Below are 20746 nucleotides of genomic sequence, written 5' to 3'. Positions count from 1 at the left end.
AAGTATAAACATTTCACTTTCTTTCAAGGATTTAAAAAGGCTATACTTATACTATTCAGCTTACTTCGAAAGCAGTGGTATAATTCAGATACTATCAATTAGGTTCCAGAATAAGCAATTGGATGGATAAAGGTGTAGACACCTAGAAAAAGAATGTTCATACAGTTTTATCCCTGTACTACAGCATACTATTTCACCCTAGGCAACTCCATTACAGGCACAAACGTACAGCTTGGACAACTAAATGCCCTTGCTTCCAGTTCACTCTTCTTCTACCTCTGTAAATGCAGCCTCATCTTCGGGGCATGCTTAGGTTAAAATGTGACAAGTATAATGGTATCATTAACCTCCCCTTCTCTTTAGTCAACCATGCAGTAGCACAAAAAGGGAACACGGCATCTAGAGGAAGATAATAGTCCGCATTGTTTACTTGTGTCCAGTCTATAAGGGTTCCTATACTACCTGTTCTCATTAAGGCAGCTACACAGCCTTAAGTAGAGCACTAAGAAACATAACAAATTCTATCTTCTCATCCTCTTCCCAGAGGCAGAAACATGTACAGGGGAATGTTTTGGCTAGATACATAAACAGACATGCGCAAGTTGTTATGGATCTGTCAGAGAAGGTGAGATTAAAAAAAAAAAAACACACCCTGTGTTAAGAGAAGATGATGAGCTTTGCAATTTTTCTGTGAGGATTTTGCACTTCTCACCTGTAGTCAAAACTTTGCTATCTCTGCAAAACAATCCAAAGAATCAAAACTCTCAGTGCATTTCTGCATCCCAGGGCTCTGCTTGACCTGACAAGATGACTGTACCTCTTACTACATAGACTCATTTTACAATATCATAGCAAGAGATGACATTAACCAGCAGGTCTGCAAGGCAGTGAGCAAAGCTGTGTGAAAATACTATTTTGGGTCTTGCAGCAGTGTAGCATTTCTGCTTTCAGTTCCAGGGACAGCTTGGTCTCAGCTAGCCTGGGGATTTTTGCACTATTCTCCAGCAAACAGTGTGGACATGCTCTTAGGTACCTTGGATCCAAACCATTCTGGAGAGGACTGCAATGTGATCTGATATCCTATGGAAGCAGGTGGCAAGTCTCATGAGTTTCTGGGATGCAGAGTTGCCAAGAGGTACACTGTTAAAACCTCCCTTGTTACAGGTATAATGGTCTCACAGTACCTCCTATTCCGAGGATGAAAAGACAATGATCCATTTTATCATCTCATCTATGCAACATGAACTGGGGCTGTTGAAAAATGTTCTTGTTTTTCAGGCCTTAATTAAAGCGTTTCTTTCTTTTCAGGAGCTCCTTATTTCATAATACCTATAATTCAGGTCATTGCAAATACAGCAAATCATATTCTTAGGGACTTCTAGTTGTCCTACTGTTTTGTTCCCACATTAAAACATCGCTCATTTCCCATAAAATTCAGCACTGGTTTAATGTACTCCAGAGTAAACATAGTCAAACGCCTTACATAGTGTGTTACTTATGAAGTGGGCGACGACTTTTTTTTTTTTTTTAAAAAGTGATACCTCACCCACAGCTATACTCCTGGAATGCTATCCAGGACACTCCACATGCGATATCAGAAAATGCCAAACCCCTCATACCACATCTCTTCCCACACTGAGGTATGCATCTGACTTCTATAAGAACAAGTTAGACCTGTACTGAGGAATCTTGGAAATCTTTAACCTCTAAGGACCAATGCATAACTATCAAACCAAACCCACGTCTACGTTCTGAGCAGACGCCAGACTAAAAGATGTTTTTCCTTGCACCCCTCAACTCTCAGTAACAAATATGTGCAACCTGTTCTCTTGGTCCTTTTTACTGAAGCTATTAATTTCGCTGTGAAGACCATAAACAAAATGGACAAGTGAGCTACGCTTTGCCTTGCCATGTCTACGCCAGATAGAAGTATTGCAATCTATTTCAAATATGCCAGACAGAGAGACATGAAAGACAAAAGATGAAATACCAGGTTCTGCCTTTCCAGGATAATTCTAACAGTATGCTCCACTATATTCCATGTACTGACCTTTCATCTCTACAGATCATGAAAGAGTCTTAAAAACTGAGAAGATATAGCATCACTGAAATCATACGCGTCTCCAACAGGAAGACTTCAGTACTTCAGTAGCACACAGGAAAACCACAAGAACAAAGGAAGCTTCACCTAGATGTCCTGGCAAAGGAGATTCAGAACCTGCCAGCACCAGTGAGCACACGGCAGTACGGGGAGCACACAGGGAGGAGCCATTTTGAGAGCCCCTGCACAAACACACAACAAAAGAAGAATGACCTACTCTGAAAAGCTTTCTGTATTTATCTTAATCTCCCACAGAAAGCATAGGAAACGGAAGGCGTTTAGTGTCTTTCAGGAGTGTCATCCCTCTTCCTGAAAGCCTGCAAAATTGGTTAGAAAAAATTTGCAGTGAATTCAGCAGGAATGTTGCCTGTGCAAGATCAAGCCTGCCAGCCTAACCACCTCCCCACCACTTCTGGGCTTGGAGGTAAGAAGCCTTTTTCAACACTCACATAAGGAAGATAGAGGCATTCAAACTGTCAAAGACTTAGCAAATCAGCAACACTGGACTGTCATTTGAAGGTCAGTCATCAACATAGGGTATTTATCTGCCTATTGTCAGAGAAGTGCTGGAGCAGAAAGGAGTTTTAATAGAATATTTTAGTTAATCAAATCTGGAATGTTAATGGGTTTTTCATAACACTGTAGCACTGTATCTATGAAAAGCAATAAACACGGTTCTGTTTAAAAGTGGTAATAGGTTTAGTCTTTGAACATATGCTTAATGAATAAATCTGTTAGGAAAAAAGGCCTGTGTGTATTGGAGGGGGATAGTATGTTTGTTCTCACTTAAAGTGTGCCACGATGGCAATTTTAACAGCAAATGGCCTCTATTGTGAGGACTAAATAAAATTCCATTTGGCCATTTACTTTCAGGTGAAATTGTTTTTTTTTTCTTTAAAAAACACATTGTTTTTGCTAAGCAGCTGAGTTGAAAATAAAGCAATGCCAGATTCATGTTATTAAGGACACCTGACAAGCATTAATACTCTATGGTGGGTGCAGAATAAGAACTGCAATACACTGAGATCCAGGCAGCTTGCTACCACAGCATGGGGTGCAGCAAGCAAGAAGCCAAACAGACTACAGTGAAGAGGCATTCAGATCTCATGGTGAGAACAGTCTAACAACTCAGTGCAAGCACATATTGTAGTGGTGGGTGCAATTTCAGAGATGAAATTACATAGAATGTAATGTACAGTGCAATACAAAACCTGTTAAAGCTTAGATACCACCCAGAAGGCTATGATGGCAAAGCACTTGAGAATAAACTCAATGTGTTGGGTTTCATCTCCCTGAGCAGGCAGATTAGTTTGAGAAATTATAATGCCAATGCCTTACAAAGGGAAATTAGCATGCAAAATAACCACAGGTAAACCATATGCTGGCTGGCTATTTTAAAGGAATTTTCGATAGATGTTGAAAAATGTAATATTTTACTTGCTCAAGCAAAGCTGCCCCTCACCCCCGCAAAACCCCCAAAAGTCAAGCGCGTCAATATTTCTTCAACTTCTCTTCTGCCCCTGCAAAAACTCTTCTCCACTAAATCTATGAGAGTTTGGGAGCTGAAGCTCCTTAGACATACTTTGAGCACTCCTAAGTGAGGTTCACCAAGCCAGATTCCCCTTCCTGTTCTTTCCCTGAATAGCATGCTTGGATATGGCTATTTCTACAACATAGCCAGGTCTCAGTTGGAAGGCACGTTCTGTGCTAAAAGGGCCATGCAGAACTCCTAGGATAAACCCAACCAGATTTTTTAGAAGGATGTACTGTAACTGGGGCTCTAGCAACCAGGGAAGGCAATGCCATGAGCACGCCTGTTTTGCCAGCTCCTCTAAGGCAGCAGGATTGGGAGACTGCTCCTCACTGCTTCTGGGCACTTTAGCATGACTCATGGCATTAGGCATACTCAATACCTAGTATACTAAAATATTGCTCTCTCCCTGCTTTGCTAATTTGCCAGCCTGTGCAGGCCCTCCTCTCTCCTTTTAAGAACTTTTCCTTGTGAACAGGCAAGCAGATCCAGATTAACAATGATCAGAGATCATGAGTGGGAAGAAAGATGAAAAAGAGCACAAAGATAAAGCAGGTCTCATGTTCCTAAGACTTCTTTTTTGAGAGAGAACTGTGATACAAGGAAGAAAACATTCCGTCATTAAAACCTCTAATTCTTGAGGATGGTGTTCCCCTCCCACTGTTTTCTTTATGTCATCCTTACTGAAATAACTTTTCCTCATTTCTTGTTTCTTGCATTTCCCCCTGCTAGGTGCAGAGATGCCACCAGCAGGCATAGGGAAGGGATGAAATCTCAAACTGCAAATTGGTTAGATAGCATGACTGCAAAGGCACAAGGTTTGTCAACATGTGAGAATTGCAGCTGTTTCGCTAAAGGAACGGTAGGAAGCTGATTTAGTTAAACTGATGGCAAAATCAGAGTAGATGCTCTTCCTTTGGTTTCAGCTTGACTTCTGACAGTTAGCATGAATCAAGGGTCATGACATAGGACATTAGACTTCCAAAGTGTGGTTGGTTCAGCTCAGAAAAGTTTACTGGAGATTGTTGCAAACAGCCACACGTACGCAAGATTCTATTCTCAGAAATGACCAGCCTTTTTACCAGGCTGATTTTCAGCCTATTTCAGCATGCAGTTATGTGAATAGTTTGTTCACTAATTAATCAGGCAGTCTACCAAGCCAGTGACCATGAGACATGCCCAAAATTTGGTAGCTACCAATCTGCCTGATCAAAAACATTGCAGTGTTTCAGATCCCACATCCCTGAAAGAGGCCCTTTCCTATTTTTGACCTCTAAAATGTCTGTTCTATGACATTAAGCCAAGTCCTACAGAATCACTCTACTTGGATAACATTAAGGATGGAAGTCAAGCTAGAAAAAGGACTAGCAGCAACAAACACAGAAAGGAGAAGATAAAATAAGGCCAAAGAAAGTGGCAAAATAAGGGACGAGTTTGAGAATCCATTTGAGAACATATATTTTAGAATAATGGAAATGAGAGCAAGTCTGATGACAGAAAAGATGAAGAAGGAGAGAGAGAACACAAGACTATAGAAAAAAAGCCCACAGGAGAGGGAAAGTGAAAGCCCTGCAGAAGGACTGAGCGGAGACTAGAAACAGCAGCTGGCAGTAGCTCAAATCAAGCAAGGCAGCATATGCAAGAAGTGCAGTAATATGAAAACTTCCTTCCTCTGAAAGATTAAGTAACCTCAGAGTTAGGTAGTGTCTTCCCTCCCTCTCCTCTGCAACCCCTCACTCTAAACTCTGAAGCAGGAGATCTAGTTGAGCTTTTCTGTGACTGTCATTCCCCTATTGTCACTATGAGCTCTGCATGGAAACTTCCAAAGGCAAAGCTGCAGAAATCAGACATTAATTTCAATTCATTTTTCTAGTGGGAAAACATGAGGCTGGGTACCATCCCCCTAAATGATTTATGAAATCAAGAAGCCAGATTTTTAAAAGGTGCAGGGAAATTTTCAGAATCCCCAGTTCAGCCAGATAGGGCCCTAGTCCTGCTGATGCTACTTTAACCCCTTTTCAGAAGATGAACAAAAGTTCAACTTTCAAAAGCAGCCTAAAAACATGGAGTCTATTCCAAATTGAAAGATAAGACAATACTGGACAGTTGCTTTTGAAATTGGTACTTGCATGCTTTTCATAATGCTGCCTACCATATGTTTTTGCTTCCTTTAATTGAGTGTCCATGAATACAGCATACATTTTCAGTGTCTAGTTTTCACTCACAATTAAGGTAACACAGGTACAGTTGTGAGAGCATCAACTACTACAAACAGTAGTCTGAGGAGAACTCAGCATTACAGGTCTTAAACTGCTGGGATATTTATGATGTTTGCACCTGCACAAAATCTAAGACAAAGCTATAAACGAGGAAGTAGAACAGCACTATCCAGGGCTGAAGGTGACCTCAGTTCTGTGAGCTCCCGCAGAGGTGAAACATGGTCTTACAGATAAGCATGACAAGTAAAGCCAAGATATGCCATTCCAGGGAATAGCCCACCATGAACCACCTGTTTTTTTTGTCATGGTGTGAATAGTCTGCTACATCTAACTGCAGAGGAGGAACAAACTACAACCATGACTCTTCCCCCTCTGCAACCATTCAGAGGAGGGTTGTGACTGGAGAATGCTTTTGCTCTTTTCAGGCCCAAAAGCCCACAATTCCTTCATCAGAAACCAGGAAAAAGACAGCAAGATGGTGCCACTCAGATCTTACTTCAACACAGATAAAGGACATGGTCAGACATATCCTCTGTGACCATCCCTCCTGTTAAGATCAAGCTCCAAGGTGGGAGCTATGTGCAAAGAGGCAAGAGTACCTGAGGGGAAGACTGTCCTGATATGAATGGTGAAAAGAAGACTAACCACACAGACCTAAGAATCACTGAGGGAGAATGGCAGCCCACGTTTCACTACAGAGATAATATTTTGCTGCCTGCACATACTGTTGCGCTGAGACACAGTAGACTATTTCTGCCTTAGACTTAAGATCTCAGTCTTTCTACTGACTGCCAGGAACTTTGTCTTAAAATGGATTCTGATCAGCCTTTGAAATATAGCTGCCTGCTTCTGCTAGCACTCCTGGGACATACCCTGCTAAGCATGTTTCATCGTACTGTCAAGATATGGTCACAATTCTTGATAAATCTTTAAAAGTTCCAAGTGACATTCGCTATTAAGGTCCAAAGAATGAAAACAAAGTAAATAACTAGTGTGATCAAATGAATATATGAGCCCAAATTCAGACACATTCTACTCAATTTGGTCATTTTTTCATTGCAGACACAACACAGCATTATCAAATGAACAAGAGGCAGTTCAAACTTTTCATCAATTTGGAAAAAACCCCAAACCATACTAACCTTCACTTTTGGTTGCAATGATATCTGGGAAAGAAAGAGGCAGGGCAGAAATCACCTGGAAGAAGACAGACATACACTCTCATGTGAATCTAGAAAGGATGCACAGCTGCTGGGGAAGCAGCAGCAAAGTGGTTAAGATACCCTGCTGTGGATCCCAAATCATGAGCTGGAGCTTTGCACCAAGACACTGTGCTAGATCAACCTGTTTGTATACTGTATTTTGTTACTTGGACTGTTAAACTGATGATGACCAGACGCTCTGCTCCATAACACAACAAAAAAAACTGCTGACTGCAGAAAAACGTATGCCTTAATCCAGTTGATTTGGTCTGCTGAGCCCTTAAAAGTTCAAGACAAACCTTCATAGCAGTTCATATTCTGAAAATGCATACTCCACCAATAGCAAACTGCAAGCTTTGCCAGGCAACTTCACAGTCCTCTCCAGAGCTGTTACTCAAGACGGCTTGTTGAAGATGTTCACTCGTCAGCCATAGCTACCTATCCTATTTTCTAGTTCCCTTCACAGGGTTACTGTGACATGACAAACTGGAGTCTTTCCACTATGACCTAGAAAAAAAATCATGTAGTCATACAGTGAGTCAGGACATATCTACAAATGGCTTCAGCTATGTCTTCATGCAGGATGACTCAAAGGTGGCTAAAAAGTTCCAAATTCCTGGCTAAAGGGTTCCAAATTGCATTGGAACTTCATGGAAAACAAGGTTTCTTTAAATGCCTCTGGAAATTCCTGCCTGCAGAAGTGTGAATGATGGAGGAATAGCTTTGGTATCAAACAAAAAGATATCCTTAATACTGTTGCTGTTATGCTGGGCTAATGGAAACTGACAGAAGATGGGCAACGGCCTTAACAGGTGTTAATGCTCTGTAGCTTACAAATACCACTTTATCAGGGCTGTAACCCCTACTTGCTATGAGGACAGAAAGAAGAGAATCAAGCCAATTCACTTGCCACCCATCAAGCTTGCAAAAAGGCCAAGTATAAGAAGAATAAAAAAATGCCTGACACCATGTCCAGCCCTTCGTAAAAATATGCCACACAGAACACCTTCCAAACACTACCTTCCAAGTCGTTGTTTTTGCTTTAAGATCTTGACAAAGGCAAAATTTTGTTATGGGTATTTACCCATGTAACACTTGGTAATTGCATGTTACCCATGTATTTACCCATTGGCAAAGGTTAAACTTGCCAACCATGGTTATAATTCTTTTGATTCTCAACATTGTTGCACTTGGTATTTTCATCACTTATTACCTAGTGTGCTGTTAATGCCACTTCTTCATGATCTGGTCAGGAAGAAAAACAATCATACATTAAAATGGGTTGTCTTTTCATGCTGAAGTTGGAATGGCTTTTTTCATCGTTCTGTTTGGCTAACCATATGCTTGCATGTGGAGAGCAAACTCTGCTGATGTTACTATGTAAACATTTTGTAAGCACAAATCTCTTTCTGAATCAAGCATTCATTAGAAGTGCTGACTACTGTTTATAAATACTACAGTGAAATCATGGAACATCCGCGTAATGAAAGCTCAGTTTTAAGTGAACAGTCCCTAAACTTGTATTTGTCAAACCTTTAAGTAACAAAAATCATCTCTTCTTCCTTCCACTACGTTCCCAGAACAGCACACTTTCCACAGACAGTATATTGCTGTATTTTACTTCTGGAATAGAAGCAATATAAATTATACAGGGCCAGACTAAGGCTTCCTTACTCACCTCTGCACTCTTACTCATGCAAGAAATCTCCCTCAACTCATTAGGATTATTTGTGCAATGCATTACCAAATTGAAACAGAGATTACAATCTGGTCCACAGGAAACAAAAATTACTCTCTCATACACTGCAGATTATCCATACCCTCCTTAAAATAAAGTTCCTTGAAGGTAAACTTCCTTAGTACAATTTTTTTCAGGATTATATAAAGTGATAAGGACAGTAAAATTCAGAACTAGCACATGATAATTTACCAAACTGATACTTGTCAAAAAGCAGTAGATTGACTTTTAGTTTAACTCTCTGTCGAAATCGGGGTCCTCGTAGATGCAAATCAGTCATCTTGGCCATGACAGCTGCATGGTTTTCATCATCTCTCTCTGATTCTCATTTGCTGTTCAGAGACAGAATTAGATTTGAATCGGTTTCATTTTATACAGTGTTTAGTTTGTGCTCATACAGCAAAAGAAACTTGCTTTAACAAAGCTCTTGCTGAAAGATCCCAACTTTAAACTCTTAACCTAAGTGCAAACTCCCTTAAAAATAATGTTTAATTCTGCTGATGTCCATAGCTTCTCATGACCCTTAGCTATAACCTATTTTCCACCTGCACCACAGCAATTAACAGCTAAGTCACACAGCTCCAGCAAAACCTTTCGAGGTTGAAACCACCACCCTGTTAATTTTACTCTACACTTTTTCAGCTTGATGCTATGTTGGATGTGAGTACACACAAAATCTAATACGAGACAGCTCTGTGAAATAAGTGTCCTTCCAGTTACTTAAAAAGACAATTTCTCATCTAGTCCATCATTTCATGGCTTATCCTTTCTTTCTCACTGGCCGAAGCAAACGCTTTCTAACAGTTTCCCAAGGCATTGTTCTGCGTTTGAAAGAGAACACTGGTTCAGTATTTGCCCTCCAACCTACCCTAACCAGGCAAAGCATTAGAAGTGTGTCATTAGTTCCCATGCCCTGCAATGAAAGCGACGGTATTTTTTTCGTATGTGCTTCATCAATTGCTCAACTTGGGCATCAGAACACTGGGAACCTTTGGCCACATTCGAGATAGCATTTTCTGCACGCTGATGTTTGTTAATGTGTTAATGACATGTAAGCAGAATTAGACCCTTTTCATAGCCAAACTTGAAGCAAAGGTCAGTCTCTGGTTCTATGAGAATGCCTGAATAATGACATCTGCTTCAAATATTTATTGCAGCATCCTTGGTCAACTTTAAAGACACTGATTTGCATTTCATAAACCATTTCCTGAGCCTTCACTCAAATTACTCTCATTGCTACTTTGTCTCTTGAGCCAAAACCTGTCTGCTCAACCATCTCACGTACAGGCCATTTCAGGGTACCTTTCCAGTAAGCATGCTTCCCACAGGCACCTTATGCAAGCAACTTTTCTTCTTCCACAGTGCTTTACCAACATGGTATTTCCATGCTGACACTGTTATAGTAACACTAAGGCAAGTACACGACCTTCAGCTCATATTCAGTTGGAAAGCTTTAACACAAGTGTTTTGTTGGAGCTATTCCATCTTGATGTCACATGACAAACGACTGTGGATCTTTTCTTTCTCCCCTCCCACATGAGCTCTTCTCAGGCCAAGCTTTTCTGCAAGGCAGAACTACCCACGCCTTATTCTGCAACAAAAACAAAACTCACTTTGAAAAACTTCCCTTTGTACTGCCCACATATAAAAAGTAAGCCTGTATCACTGCTGAATTAAAGATCTTTGATGAACAACCTGCAGGCTATGTGCAGAAACACATGATTTTTAGGCTAAGCAGAATCCAATGGAGATGAGGAGAAGGGAATCAACAAGGGAACACTTTTCTTTGGGCAGTGTTGAAATTTGAGTAAAAACAAAAGGCAGGAAGTGAAGTCCCATAAAAACAAAGAAAAAAGTGTTATTCCACCAGACCCTTTCACACATTACTGCAAAGTAGCCATAATGGCAAACAGGAAATAGGAAGAGAAGCATACAAGACCTCCAAATACACTCAGTATCTGTACGTACTGGGTTTATAAAATCTCTTTTTTTACTAGCCAGTAAAAACACTAGCCAGCAGTAAGAGTAAAAAAAAATGTTTTGTGTGTGTTTTCTGTTGGGTATGGATTGAATTTGTCCATAGTTTAACTCCATATTTTTAACTCCATTTTACTCCAAATTTCAGTGCAGAGATTAATGGTTTTAAAAATCACCGTGCAGAATTTTTTTGTACAACCAGCAAAATGGTTCTTACATCTTACTTTGAAATTAACACAAAGTCTATGATTATAAAGATCAGAGAGCATACAATCTCATGTTTTTACAAATGCTAAATTATCAACTATAAGTGCTTTGAGGCAGAGAGGCATGTTTGCCATCTACTGCATGTCTGTACATGTCCTAACACAGTGAGGCTTCCAATTATTTAGCATACCCACATGTCACCTCAATATAAAGGTGAGTAACACTGTGAGGTTTCATGGCCTAAGTTGGACATTGATGTCAAAGGACTTGGACAAGCCTTGTATTACACAAAAACTGCAAATGAGCATGATGCTGTCAGCTCACAGAAAGGAAAGCGCATACTTTCTGCCATGAAAAGCAAGCATTGAGCATCAGCTGGCCAAAGTGAACCCCTAACATCTAATCTGTAAGGAGAACGTGAATGCCCAGGAGAAATATTTGCTGGGTACCTGAGGTTTCTCAGGATTCTTATATAAATAATGGAAGGTCACACCTCCTTAGGGGCATTTCTGATATAAAACATACAGCAGGTGGAGAAACCATTCACCTTACAACGTGTTCACATACAAGATGTTTTTGCCCTCCAAACACTCTCCAGTGAGGGCTTTCAGCATCCCTCATCATGCAGATAGGAAACACTTTCTGATAAGGGGCAGAAAACGTTTAGAACCAACTCCAGATTGACTTGAAAATACCTAGGACCTTGACAACTTAACAAAATGCATTTATTGATTACTTACCACAAATAAGAAACATGCTCAAGAGCACTATGGATTAGATTTAACAGAATTTTTCCAAGGAACTTCAAGGAGGCAGGTGTCCAATCCCCTAGGCTTCTTTAGAAACCTTAGTTTAAATGAGCTTCATAGACATCCAGGAGACTTCTAATGAAGGGCAACTGGACGCTTTTTATAACGGGAGAACTAAGACTAGATTAAAGAATATAGTCCATTACCAAAAAAAAAAAAAAAGACAAGGATATCTTCTGTGCTGAGCTTAACAAAACATTTATAACCCGTGATGAATTTTCCCTTTCTTTTTGTTGTTCCTTGTTTCCTTTACTCTCCAAAATTCTCCAAAGAGTGTATGACTGATATTTTTCATCTGTACTGATGTGATAGTATGATATAAACTGATCTTCCTCATCTTACTTACCATCTGACATGCACTCAGTCCTTTTAGTCACATAGTAGCTCAGTTCCAACATCTGTTCCAGGATAGATGGTCCTCTGGGATTATAGTTACATCCTGTATGTTCTAGAATCCTAAAAAATAAGTGAAAAATCTAAACTTTAACACTATTAGATGTCCAAAATAGTTGGGGGGTTTATACATCTCCTCTTGCTTGAAAAGAAATTCTGAAGGAGCATGATGTGATGTTCATCCATAATGGAAGTACCAAGCCACCGATCTGAATCAAGCAGGAGTCAGGAATTACATTACTAGGAAGGAAAAGTGTTTAATGTCAAGATAATATCATTAGTTTCTTTCACTGTCTATGGTTAATGTTTATCACCACCGCTCAGGCCCAGACCACTGCACTGAATTGCTTCCTCTTTGGAGGACAATCTGCCTGCAGATTGCAAATCCCTTAGAACAGTGGAAGATGTAGGTCTGTCCACACATAGCTCAAGCTCTCCTAAGGCTGGGTTCGTGGACATATTGATCGAAAGCACCTACTCCTGGAAGCATCTTGAAAAAAACTGTTTGTTGTGGCTTTCCTGATCATCTCAGCTTTTTGGAATGGATGGGGCGGGGTGTGGGGGGGGGGGCAGAACCTGGATTCATCTGAAGTCTTCCATGTAGCCAAAGGGTATGTACCATAGTCTTTTAGTATCTAAGGAAAAGGGGGGGGGGGGGAATCCATATGCAAAACTTCCTTAGGAGCCATCTGCTCCACAGGGATAAAAATCTTCAACTAAAATCATAATGGCTGATTTCATTAAAACCTCAGAGCGCCTAAAGGTCTACGAGCACAGGACAGAGACCCTAACTACTTATTTGTGAAGGATGGTTGAATGTGTCATATCTACCACACAGGAGAGCTTAAGAATTCTGAAAAAGACAGTCCACGATAGCCTCAGAGACTTTGTATCACAACATAACAAGAATATGAGCAAATAGGGTCCTAGAGGCACAAAAAGAAAGAAATTCATCTTTAGTGAACTGCAAGGACTTTTTCCTTTTTTCCAAATTTCTGCTAAAGAAGGCAGCTAGAGCTGTATTCTTTGTTCAAAGGATACAGTGCTCTGCCTCCAAGGCTTTTATATAAGTTTCTTTTGTCATCTACCTCTTAAGTACTTCACACCGTACACATCAGGCCAGTTCATCCACAGCCAAATTGAAGGTCCACAGAAACCAACGTAACTCTTATTGATGCCAACACACTTGGCATCACAATCCCAATTAAGAACTCTCCTGAGCGAGAACACAAGTAGAAAGGATCAAATCCCCAAAGTACCCTCTCCTACAAAGGTCCTGGTGAACTCAGAGGGAGGTCATTTTACTCAAAACTGGAAAGATCATTTTCTGATTGGCTAATAATAAAACGAAGCCCACCTGGATGCCTAGACTTGACCTCTGACACTAACAAGAGATGCCACCGTGTACAAGCAAGCACATCTGCATGTTAAAGAAATATATACTTAAAAGCAAGTTACAAGCCTAGAGGGGACCAGAATACAACAGGACAGCACCCAGGTGACAGTAAGTCAGCAGAGTCACACGTAAGGCACTCTTTTAAAAAAAAAAAAAAAAAAAAAAAAAAACCTCAATTAATACAGCACATCTTAGCATTTAGGGATCCTCCATTACCCAGGACAAGAGACTAATAATCCAAGAGAGGAAACTTACTCTAAAATGTGGATACACACAGTCTTTCAGTTGTAATGCAAACATAGTATGGAGGAACACAGTATGTGTCAAAAATCATCCAAAAGTTATTTTTAAAATCAGAAGAAAAAAAAAAAACAGGGATATAATATACACACTATATTTATACTTGTAGAAATGCTTAGAAACACCTCTCTTTCCCTCCCAGGAAAAAATGACAAGTGATTGTTTTCACCTAAATGTTTTTACTAAGTTTGTTTTCTGATGCGTTTTCTTAAATCAAAGCTCAAACACAGCAACATGTCTGGCAGGCTAGTCCCAAAGGGATAAAACCTTCTTTTACAGAGCAGATGCAGTTCAGAACAACTGCAAGACCCATAAAAACACAGAGGGATAGTTCCAAGTCCAAGGCCAGCATCCCCATTGCTTCACTGAAACTTCTGGTGACGACCGTCCCTGAGAAACAGGCTTCATGATGCAGTTGTCCTTCATTCCAATAGTGTGCCCGTAAGGTGCAAAACCAAGAAGTAACTGGATTTCATGAATGATTGCCACTGGAAAAAGGGGCTGGTGCCCCTTCTTGATTCTCTACTGAAGGCCAAATTATATCCCCAAGCTATATCAAGTGGTTTAACAAAAGGTACTATGCATCTCTACACTGTTCTCCTGACGTTATCTCATCTTGACACTAAGGACTCAGTTATCGGAAGAGGCTGCTCCAGTACAGAAAGTTACTACTCCAGTTAAGCAGTGTAATCGACTGTACATCCTCTCAACCCATTGCAAACAGAAGACCACCCTACTTAAATTCAAGCAGAAAATGTTTAGTGCTTTTACTGAAGCAGACTAAGAGTGTACATGTGCTTACTGCAGTTCAGCTGACACATGGTTTTGGTCACGTGCCTGAGTTTTTAACATTAAGCTGTTGACAAAGACAGCAAGAGTAAGTAGTCACAATTGCTGTTCTTTGACCTTCTGTAGTGTCTGCAGCTCACCACAATATACAAAGGCTGATATAAATGTGCTCCTTCACATCCACAGTTGTGCGAGGAACTTGAGATCATGCCATTTCCAAAGAGGTCAAATGAAGAAGGATTAAGGTCTGAAGTTGTAGGCACATGGCCTGTACCTCTAAGTCCCTATAGCTCCTAGAAAGAAAGGGTTCCTTCTTCCTAAGCTACTTGCAACTGTTGTAGCTGGCCTTCAGTTTAAGATGACTTGCCAGACTCCACGCACAATCCATTTCTCTACACTGCCTCTAAATTCAGGTATTCATCCTCTGCTTCCTCTTTCCCCCACCACATAACTTAGGCACACTTGTTATTTTAAATTGTTTAAGGAAATAAGCACATTTACTCTTCCCCTGCCTAAAATATCGCTATCTTTCCGTCCATCTCGTGAATCCTCAGAAGGAAACATCACTAAAGAAAGAATAGTTAGGAATCAGTCCTGTGACAAAGGTGACAAGGGACATTATCAATGCAAAATAACATTCAGATTTAGTAGCATTTTTATACGTACTTTATGCAGATATAAATGAAATATGATGAATCATTACTGCCATGTGTCCATGACTATGAGGAAAATCTTGAGGCAGAATAGTTTTACAGATAGCCAGTCATCTTAAACAATAGAGGCAATACAACTGCACAACTGGGTCCTTGTTTTTAAAATTCTTGTGTGTCCTTTGTTACATTGACATGAGCACCTAAACTAGTCACAGGAGCACTTACTCATATGCATAAGTATCAGCAAAATCAAGCTCCAGCAAAATCAAGCTCCACGTTAGAGAAGAATTCAGAGTACTTCATTTTGCTCTGTGTGAAACCCCTAGAGGATGTGTCACACAGAACTGATAAGCAATTGCAAAACTTTTGGTAGTAAGTACTGAGCAGCACATTCAGAGTACTTCATGGAAGCAGGAGTGACTTTATCCTGTGCTCTGTACCAGCAAAATCCCATATTTTTAAGCTACCAGGCTGGTTTTCACTGGAAACTTTGGCATAGTCTGCCCAGACACAGGGAAAAATTATACATATGATCATCTGGATACATAGTCTGGCATTGGCAGAGCAGCAAAACAGACTAATGTGCAGGGGCACCATCACAGAAGAATAACACAAGTCCAGAGAGTGGCGCACAAGATGATTAAAAGGTTTATCTACTGCTACTGTTTGCTTTTGCCTTTTTCTGGAAAGGATAGAAAATCTATCCCAAAGAGCACGTCACTTAGGCAACCTGTAGCAATGTCGTGCTGATAGATGTTCCCTCACCCCATCTACAACCTCAAATCAAATAACTTCATTACAGACAGAAGTCTCAATAAAGTAAACTGGTTTATAAGTGCGGGGTAAGGTGTTTTCATGAAAAAGGACTGCATAAAGCCACACTTTCTCTAACCTTTGTTCCTTGCTTTCACTTTCTCCTCCTTGAGACATGGGTAAACCTGAAGACAGGGCCAAGCCTCCTAGGACAGATGAACAGCAACGTGTTATTAAAATAAAATGTGCGTGTAAGTGGTTTCTGAATTGAGACCAGAAAACCAAGCGTAATTAACCAACTGTGTTGAGAGCACAATTTTATAAAATGCAAACTACTCAGATTCTCACCCCAACCATTCCACAACTCCCTGTAGCAGCTTGTTCACAGAAAAACAATTTTTGCTGGTGGAAGTAAAGAAACTGGGATGAGAGATCTAGACACCGACTTTCACAGACACCAAGTAAGAAACAGGTTTTTAAAAGGGGACAGAGCAAATAAATTGTGACCAATTCATATTACATAGACTAATAAACAGATCTGTGACTGAAATCTGGCTTTGCTGCTTACTGATCTTGAACTCATAGAAATTAGTTTGTCATCAGATAGAAAGTTACTCAGTCCTAAAAGGATACTGACAGATTCCGTCACTGTCAATGAAAGAGAGTCCTGGAAAGAGTCCAAAGACTCCTCCTTTCTCTACCAACAGTGGAATTCTGCTTTCTGAAATAGAGTATGCTTATGGGATGAGCCAGTGAAAAGTGTCATGAGCTTGGAGAAGTTCTAGATCTTGGAACAAACTGAGGAGATCTCTCTATCAATTGTTTGATCATCTTTGTTACGTCACAAAACCGGAACCTGGGGGTCTGGAATTTTGTCTTTGGTTTCCAGTGTTCACATTTCTAAAGACTCAGCTAAAGAGACCATCTCCCACCTGTGTTTGCAGAGTTCTTAGCTCAGTGGGTCCTAGATATTCCTTGGAGAATTTAAATGACACTACCATGCAAACAACCAACACTGAAGGTTAGTTTCATGTTGCCTTTAAGCTGATCTAACCTTATGCTGCTGCAGGAAGAGATGGGTTTCATCCTGCTCCCTCTCCTCCATTGCATCATATCCATCTATGTATGCAGCATCAGGGCTGCTGGCTCAGCTCCCTGAATTGATGGAAAACTAATTCATTTGGGGCAGGGGGGTGGATTAGTCATGGCTGCAGGAGGGAGAAGGGGAATGCCTTCAATGGGGATTTACAGAACCTTCCTGGGCATTCAGCTTAGTAGTGTCTGCATGGGTATTATAACACTAAGGCTGAGCAAGTATTAAATGGCAATCAGCTCCTTTTTTACAGCATATTTTATCTTTGTCAGAATCTCACGCTCATTTCATCAAAGAGAGACCAAACCTCAGTGAAAGGAGTTACACACAGAGCTCTCCAGCAACATCCCCCATTAGAAAAACAAAGGGGTTATTCCACTGATTAAGCATTAATGGAAAGCTTAGATCATTACATACGATGCACAAGGCTTTTCTAAGCAACATTTATAGCAATTGCTTGAAATTCTGATGTCACTTTCAACAGATATATCAGCTGGTGGTTTTAAAAATTCGATCGTATATTAAAAACTATGACCAATATTGTTTTCTGTGCATAGAGATAAACATCCTGCTCAAGGATCTGAACTCCTATTTAAAAACAAAACCAAACATTAAGAATAAAAAGCACTCAGTATGGTTCTGAGACACATATGTGGCTGCATTGCATATTCCCTGCCTACACTGACAGTGTGGGAGCTCTGTTAGTCATCTAATGCGCATATTTGCTTGGCATAATGCCTTTACTCTCTTTTACAGACAAGAAGGATGATCATCAGTTTATTGTATTTTTACATCTTCATTGCACGTTCATCAGTTAGTATAACCAGGCCTTCTCAATCAGGAGACGGCCAGGGACAAAGTGAAGCCCAAGGTCCAGAATTTTGTTAAGCAAGTCTGTAAAGCCAAGGGTGACATTTTAGACTCGGGCTGCTTACGTACATTTTTGGTGGGACCTAACAAAACATTTATTATCGTTATTGTTCAGAAAGAATTTAAGGACCTTTTACTGAAGAGAAGCCTAATTTAGGTTTTGCTGTCAATCCCAACACAAATCCTTCTGTGTTTAAATGCATTACAGGTTCTCAGCCTGTTTGTTCTAAATAAACCTTCTCTGCCTCCATTTTGGTCAAAGCTAGAGCAGAACTTGTAAGATCTCCTTACTCGAAACTGAAATTCAACAGCCTTGCCCAGACTACAACAGGATACCAGGTAGGGCCACACAGATCCCATCCTTCTGGCAGCCCGTGTTAACTTAAATAGTTCAAAAGATACAACACAGCTTTACGCTTCTGGTATGATGCTGAGGACAAAATCTGAAGAGGTAGAATCTCCAAGCTCCTCAATTCTGTGAGGCCTTGAAGGAGCAACTCTGGCCACTTCTCCCTCTGGCCCTGGATGCTGCAAATGAGTATTTTACCAAGAGCTATTTCATGTTACAACTTGCCTTTTGTAGAACTAACAGAGCACAAACTCAATTGCATCCTGACAGGCAAGGGGAACAGTGCTCTAAGGGGAGGTAGCTCATGCTGTTTATCCTAGATGGCTCCATGACAAGCCCAATTCAAACACCAGCTACTGTGTTTAAGTCAAGAAGCCTTGCACTGCCCCTCTCCACTGCAGAAACTGGCTGGGTCAGCGTTCACAGGCAGCCTGGGACTGTCCTTAAGGACCTCTTCTAACTCCTTTTATTGCTGTTTTATGGTCCTGAGGCAATATGGGTTGCTTTGTCTCTGCTGTTCTCTGCCCAAGACACACAAAAGTTTGCATTCCCAAAAACTGCAATGCTTCAATGCAACATCTGCTGAGCGCACTCAGTGGGACAGTAGCTCGCTGAAAGGAATGGCTTTTGACACACAGGAGTTCAGACTAGGTAGGATCTGATCCAGCGCAGCTCTGCCTTTAAATTCTGTGATGGTAAGAAAGAAGAAATACGTGGGAAGCATCCACAATAATCAACCATCTCAAGTTAATTAGCAATTAATTTAGTGAGCTATTAAAGTCTAGCAAAGATGAATCCTGAGAGATTCTGGTCACAGTTACCCTGATGTAAATCTAGATTAACTCGAGAGAACATCAATCTCCATGACAGTTACTTCAGATTTACACCCAGCTCCTCAGAATTTGTGCACTTGTTTTCACAGCCATGTGGGAGATCTGTCTCAACACAAATCAGCTCTGCTCTCCTGCAGATTCTGCAAGGTACACACAGTTACATTGCTGTAAAAATCTAACCTCAGTGAAATGTGGAAATGAAATCTCTGCTCTGATGAAACCTCAGTCTCCCACATAACAGACAAAAATCTTATCACAGAGCTAACTGCTGCAAGTGGTCACTATATCTTCCTCAGCTCTCAGTCTCTGGGCAGTAAGGGTAACTCCATCTCACTGAATTTCATGAAAATGAAGCACAAAAGGGCAAGCAACAAAATTACTACGTTCTTCTGCCTAAGTCTCTTAAAAGGAGTATTAAGAATACCAGATCCACAGAAGTGCACATTTTTTATTCCAGTCCCACATTCCCACCAAAATCCACGCAAGTCTTTCAAGGCTGTCTTTCCAACACAGTAAAGAGAGGATAGCACCTTCTGTGCCTTAGCGCTGCCCCCTGTGACATTCATTGCAGCTCTGTCAAGGAAAATTGATCTCTCAAAAGATTGTCATCCTGCCTCATAGCCCATCTGCCTTGATTCAAGTCCACAGAGGTCTGCATCCCCACGTCTGCACAACCTTAAATTCCTTTTTCCTTTATCCCCTAAGCTACCTGCTGGATTTAAATAATGTAACATCCCTTCCCAGCCAGATGAATCTCAATCCAAATAGTGCAACGCTGCTCATGAAATTCCAAGTTGATTCAGGCAATGAAAATTTTGTACACTTCTGGGGAAGCCAGAGTACAGGCCATAAGCAACAAAGAACAGAACAGATCACATGCCACTACACAAATACAAGTGCTGTAATTCTGAATTTAGCATGTGTCCTGAGAACCTGCCAATGATGAAACACTATGGAGAGATATGTAGAACCATCTCTACTAAATGGCTTAAGTTAACATCACTAAGAACCCCTCGTATCAGCCAAACTCATTGGCAGGGAGACTTTACAAAGCAAACAAAAAACCTCCCAGGCAAGCTATGAAGAAATAATATACATTTCTTCACTCTACTGACAACTATGTTCACCCTGCGGACCCTAACTAACTGACCCAGCTAGTTCTATCCTTTGTAGGGACTGGCTATCAAAAGGAGCTGAGAACTTACTTGCTATTCCTTGCTGTTGCGACAGGGTTCCTCAAGATGATCCAATGAGCTAAGACCACATTCTTCATCCACTAAAAGGGATGTTGCAGAACTCTAGAATAGAGTGATTTTTTCACTCTCCTGCTGAATACCTTCCTAAAGACTGTTTTGCCAGTAGACATGAGAGTGGGTTCATGATCCCTCAAGTTCGAGTCCCCATCAAAACAGTCTGACCAGTTTACGAACAAGCATCGTACTAGCAAAACACAGGGCATGAGTACAGGTAGCCAAAATTGTCATGGCCCCCAGCATCTGCAGAGTTCAAACAGCATAAGTCAACATCACAAGG

General features: G+C 40.7%; 1 protein-coding gene across 19 annotated transcripts in view; it reads right to left on the bottom strand.

Annotated features, from left to right (window-relative positions):
- PTPN5 (protein tyrosine phosphatase non-receptor type 5) overlaps positions 1 to 20746 on the bottom strand; it is a 90418-nt gene that overhangs the window by 49377 nt on the left and 20295 nt on the right. For 7 of the 19 annotated variants that reach the window (XM_068944863.1, XM_068944858.1, XM_068944865.1 and 4 more), the window contains exon 3: positions 12131 to 12240. The exons of 6 other annotated variants lie outside the window; for them this stretch is intronic. In XM_068944863.1, the coding sequence (XP_068800964.1) occupies positions 12131 to 12182 (52 nt within the window). In that variant the 5' untranslated portion in view covers positions 12183 to 12240. Of the gene's footprint in view, positions 1 to 6993; positions 7049 to 8983; positions 9124 to 12130; positions 12241 to 20746 lie in introns of all 19 variants that reach the window. 6 more of the 19 variants (XM_068944860.1, XM_068944866.1, XM_068944859.1 and 3 more) reach the window with 2 other exon arrangements.

The sequence above is a fragment of the Struthio camelus genome, chromosome 5, assembly GCF_040807025.1.
Source record: "Struthio camelus isolate bStrCam1 chromosome 5, bStrCam1.hap1, whole genome shotgun sequence".
In the NCBI taxonomy this organism is placed as follows: domain Eukaryota; kingdom Metazoa; phylum Chordata; class Aves; order Struthioniformes; family Struthionidae; genus Struthio; species Struthio camelus.
Note: the sequence above shows the minus strand (reverse complement) of the source record. Positions and strands in the feature narration are given on the sequence as shown.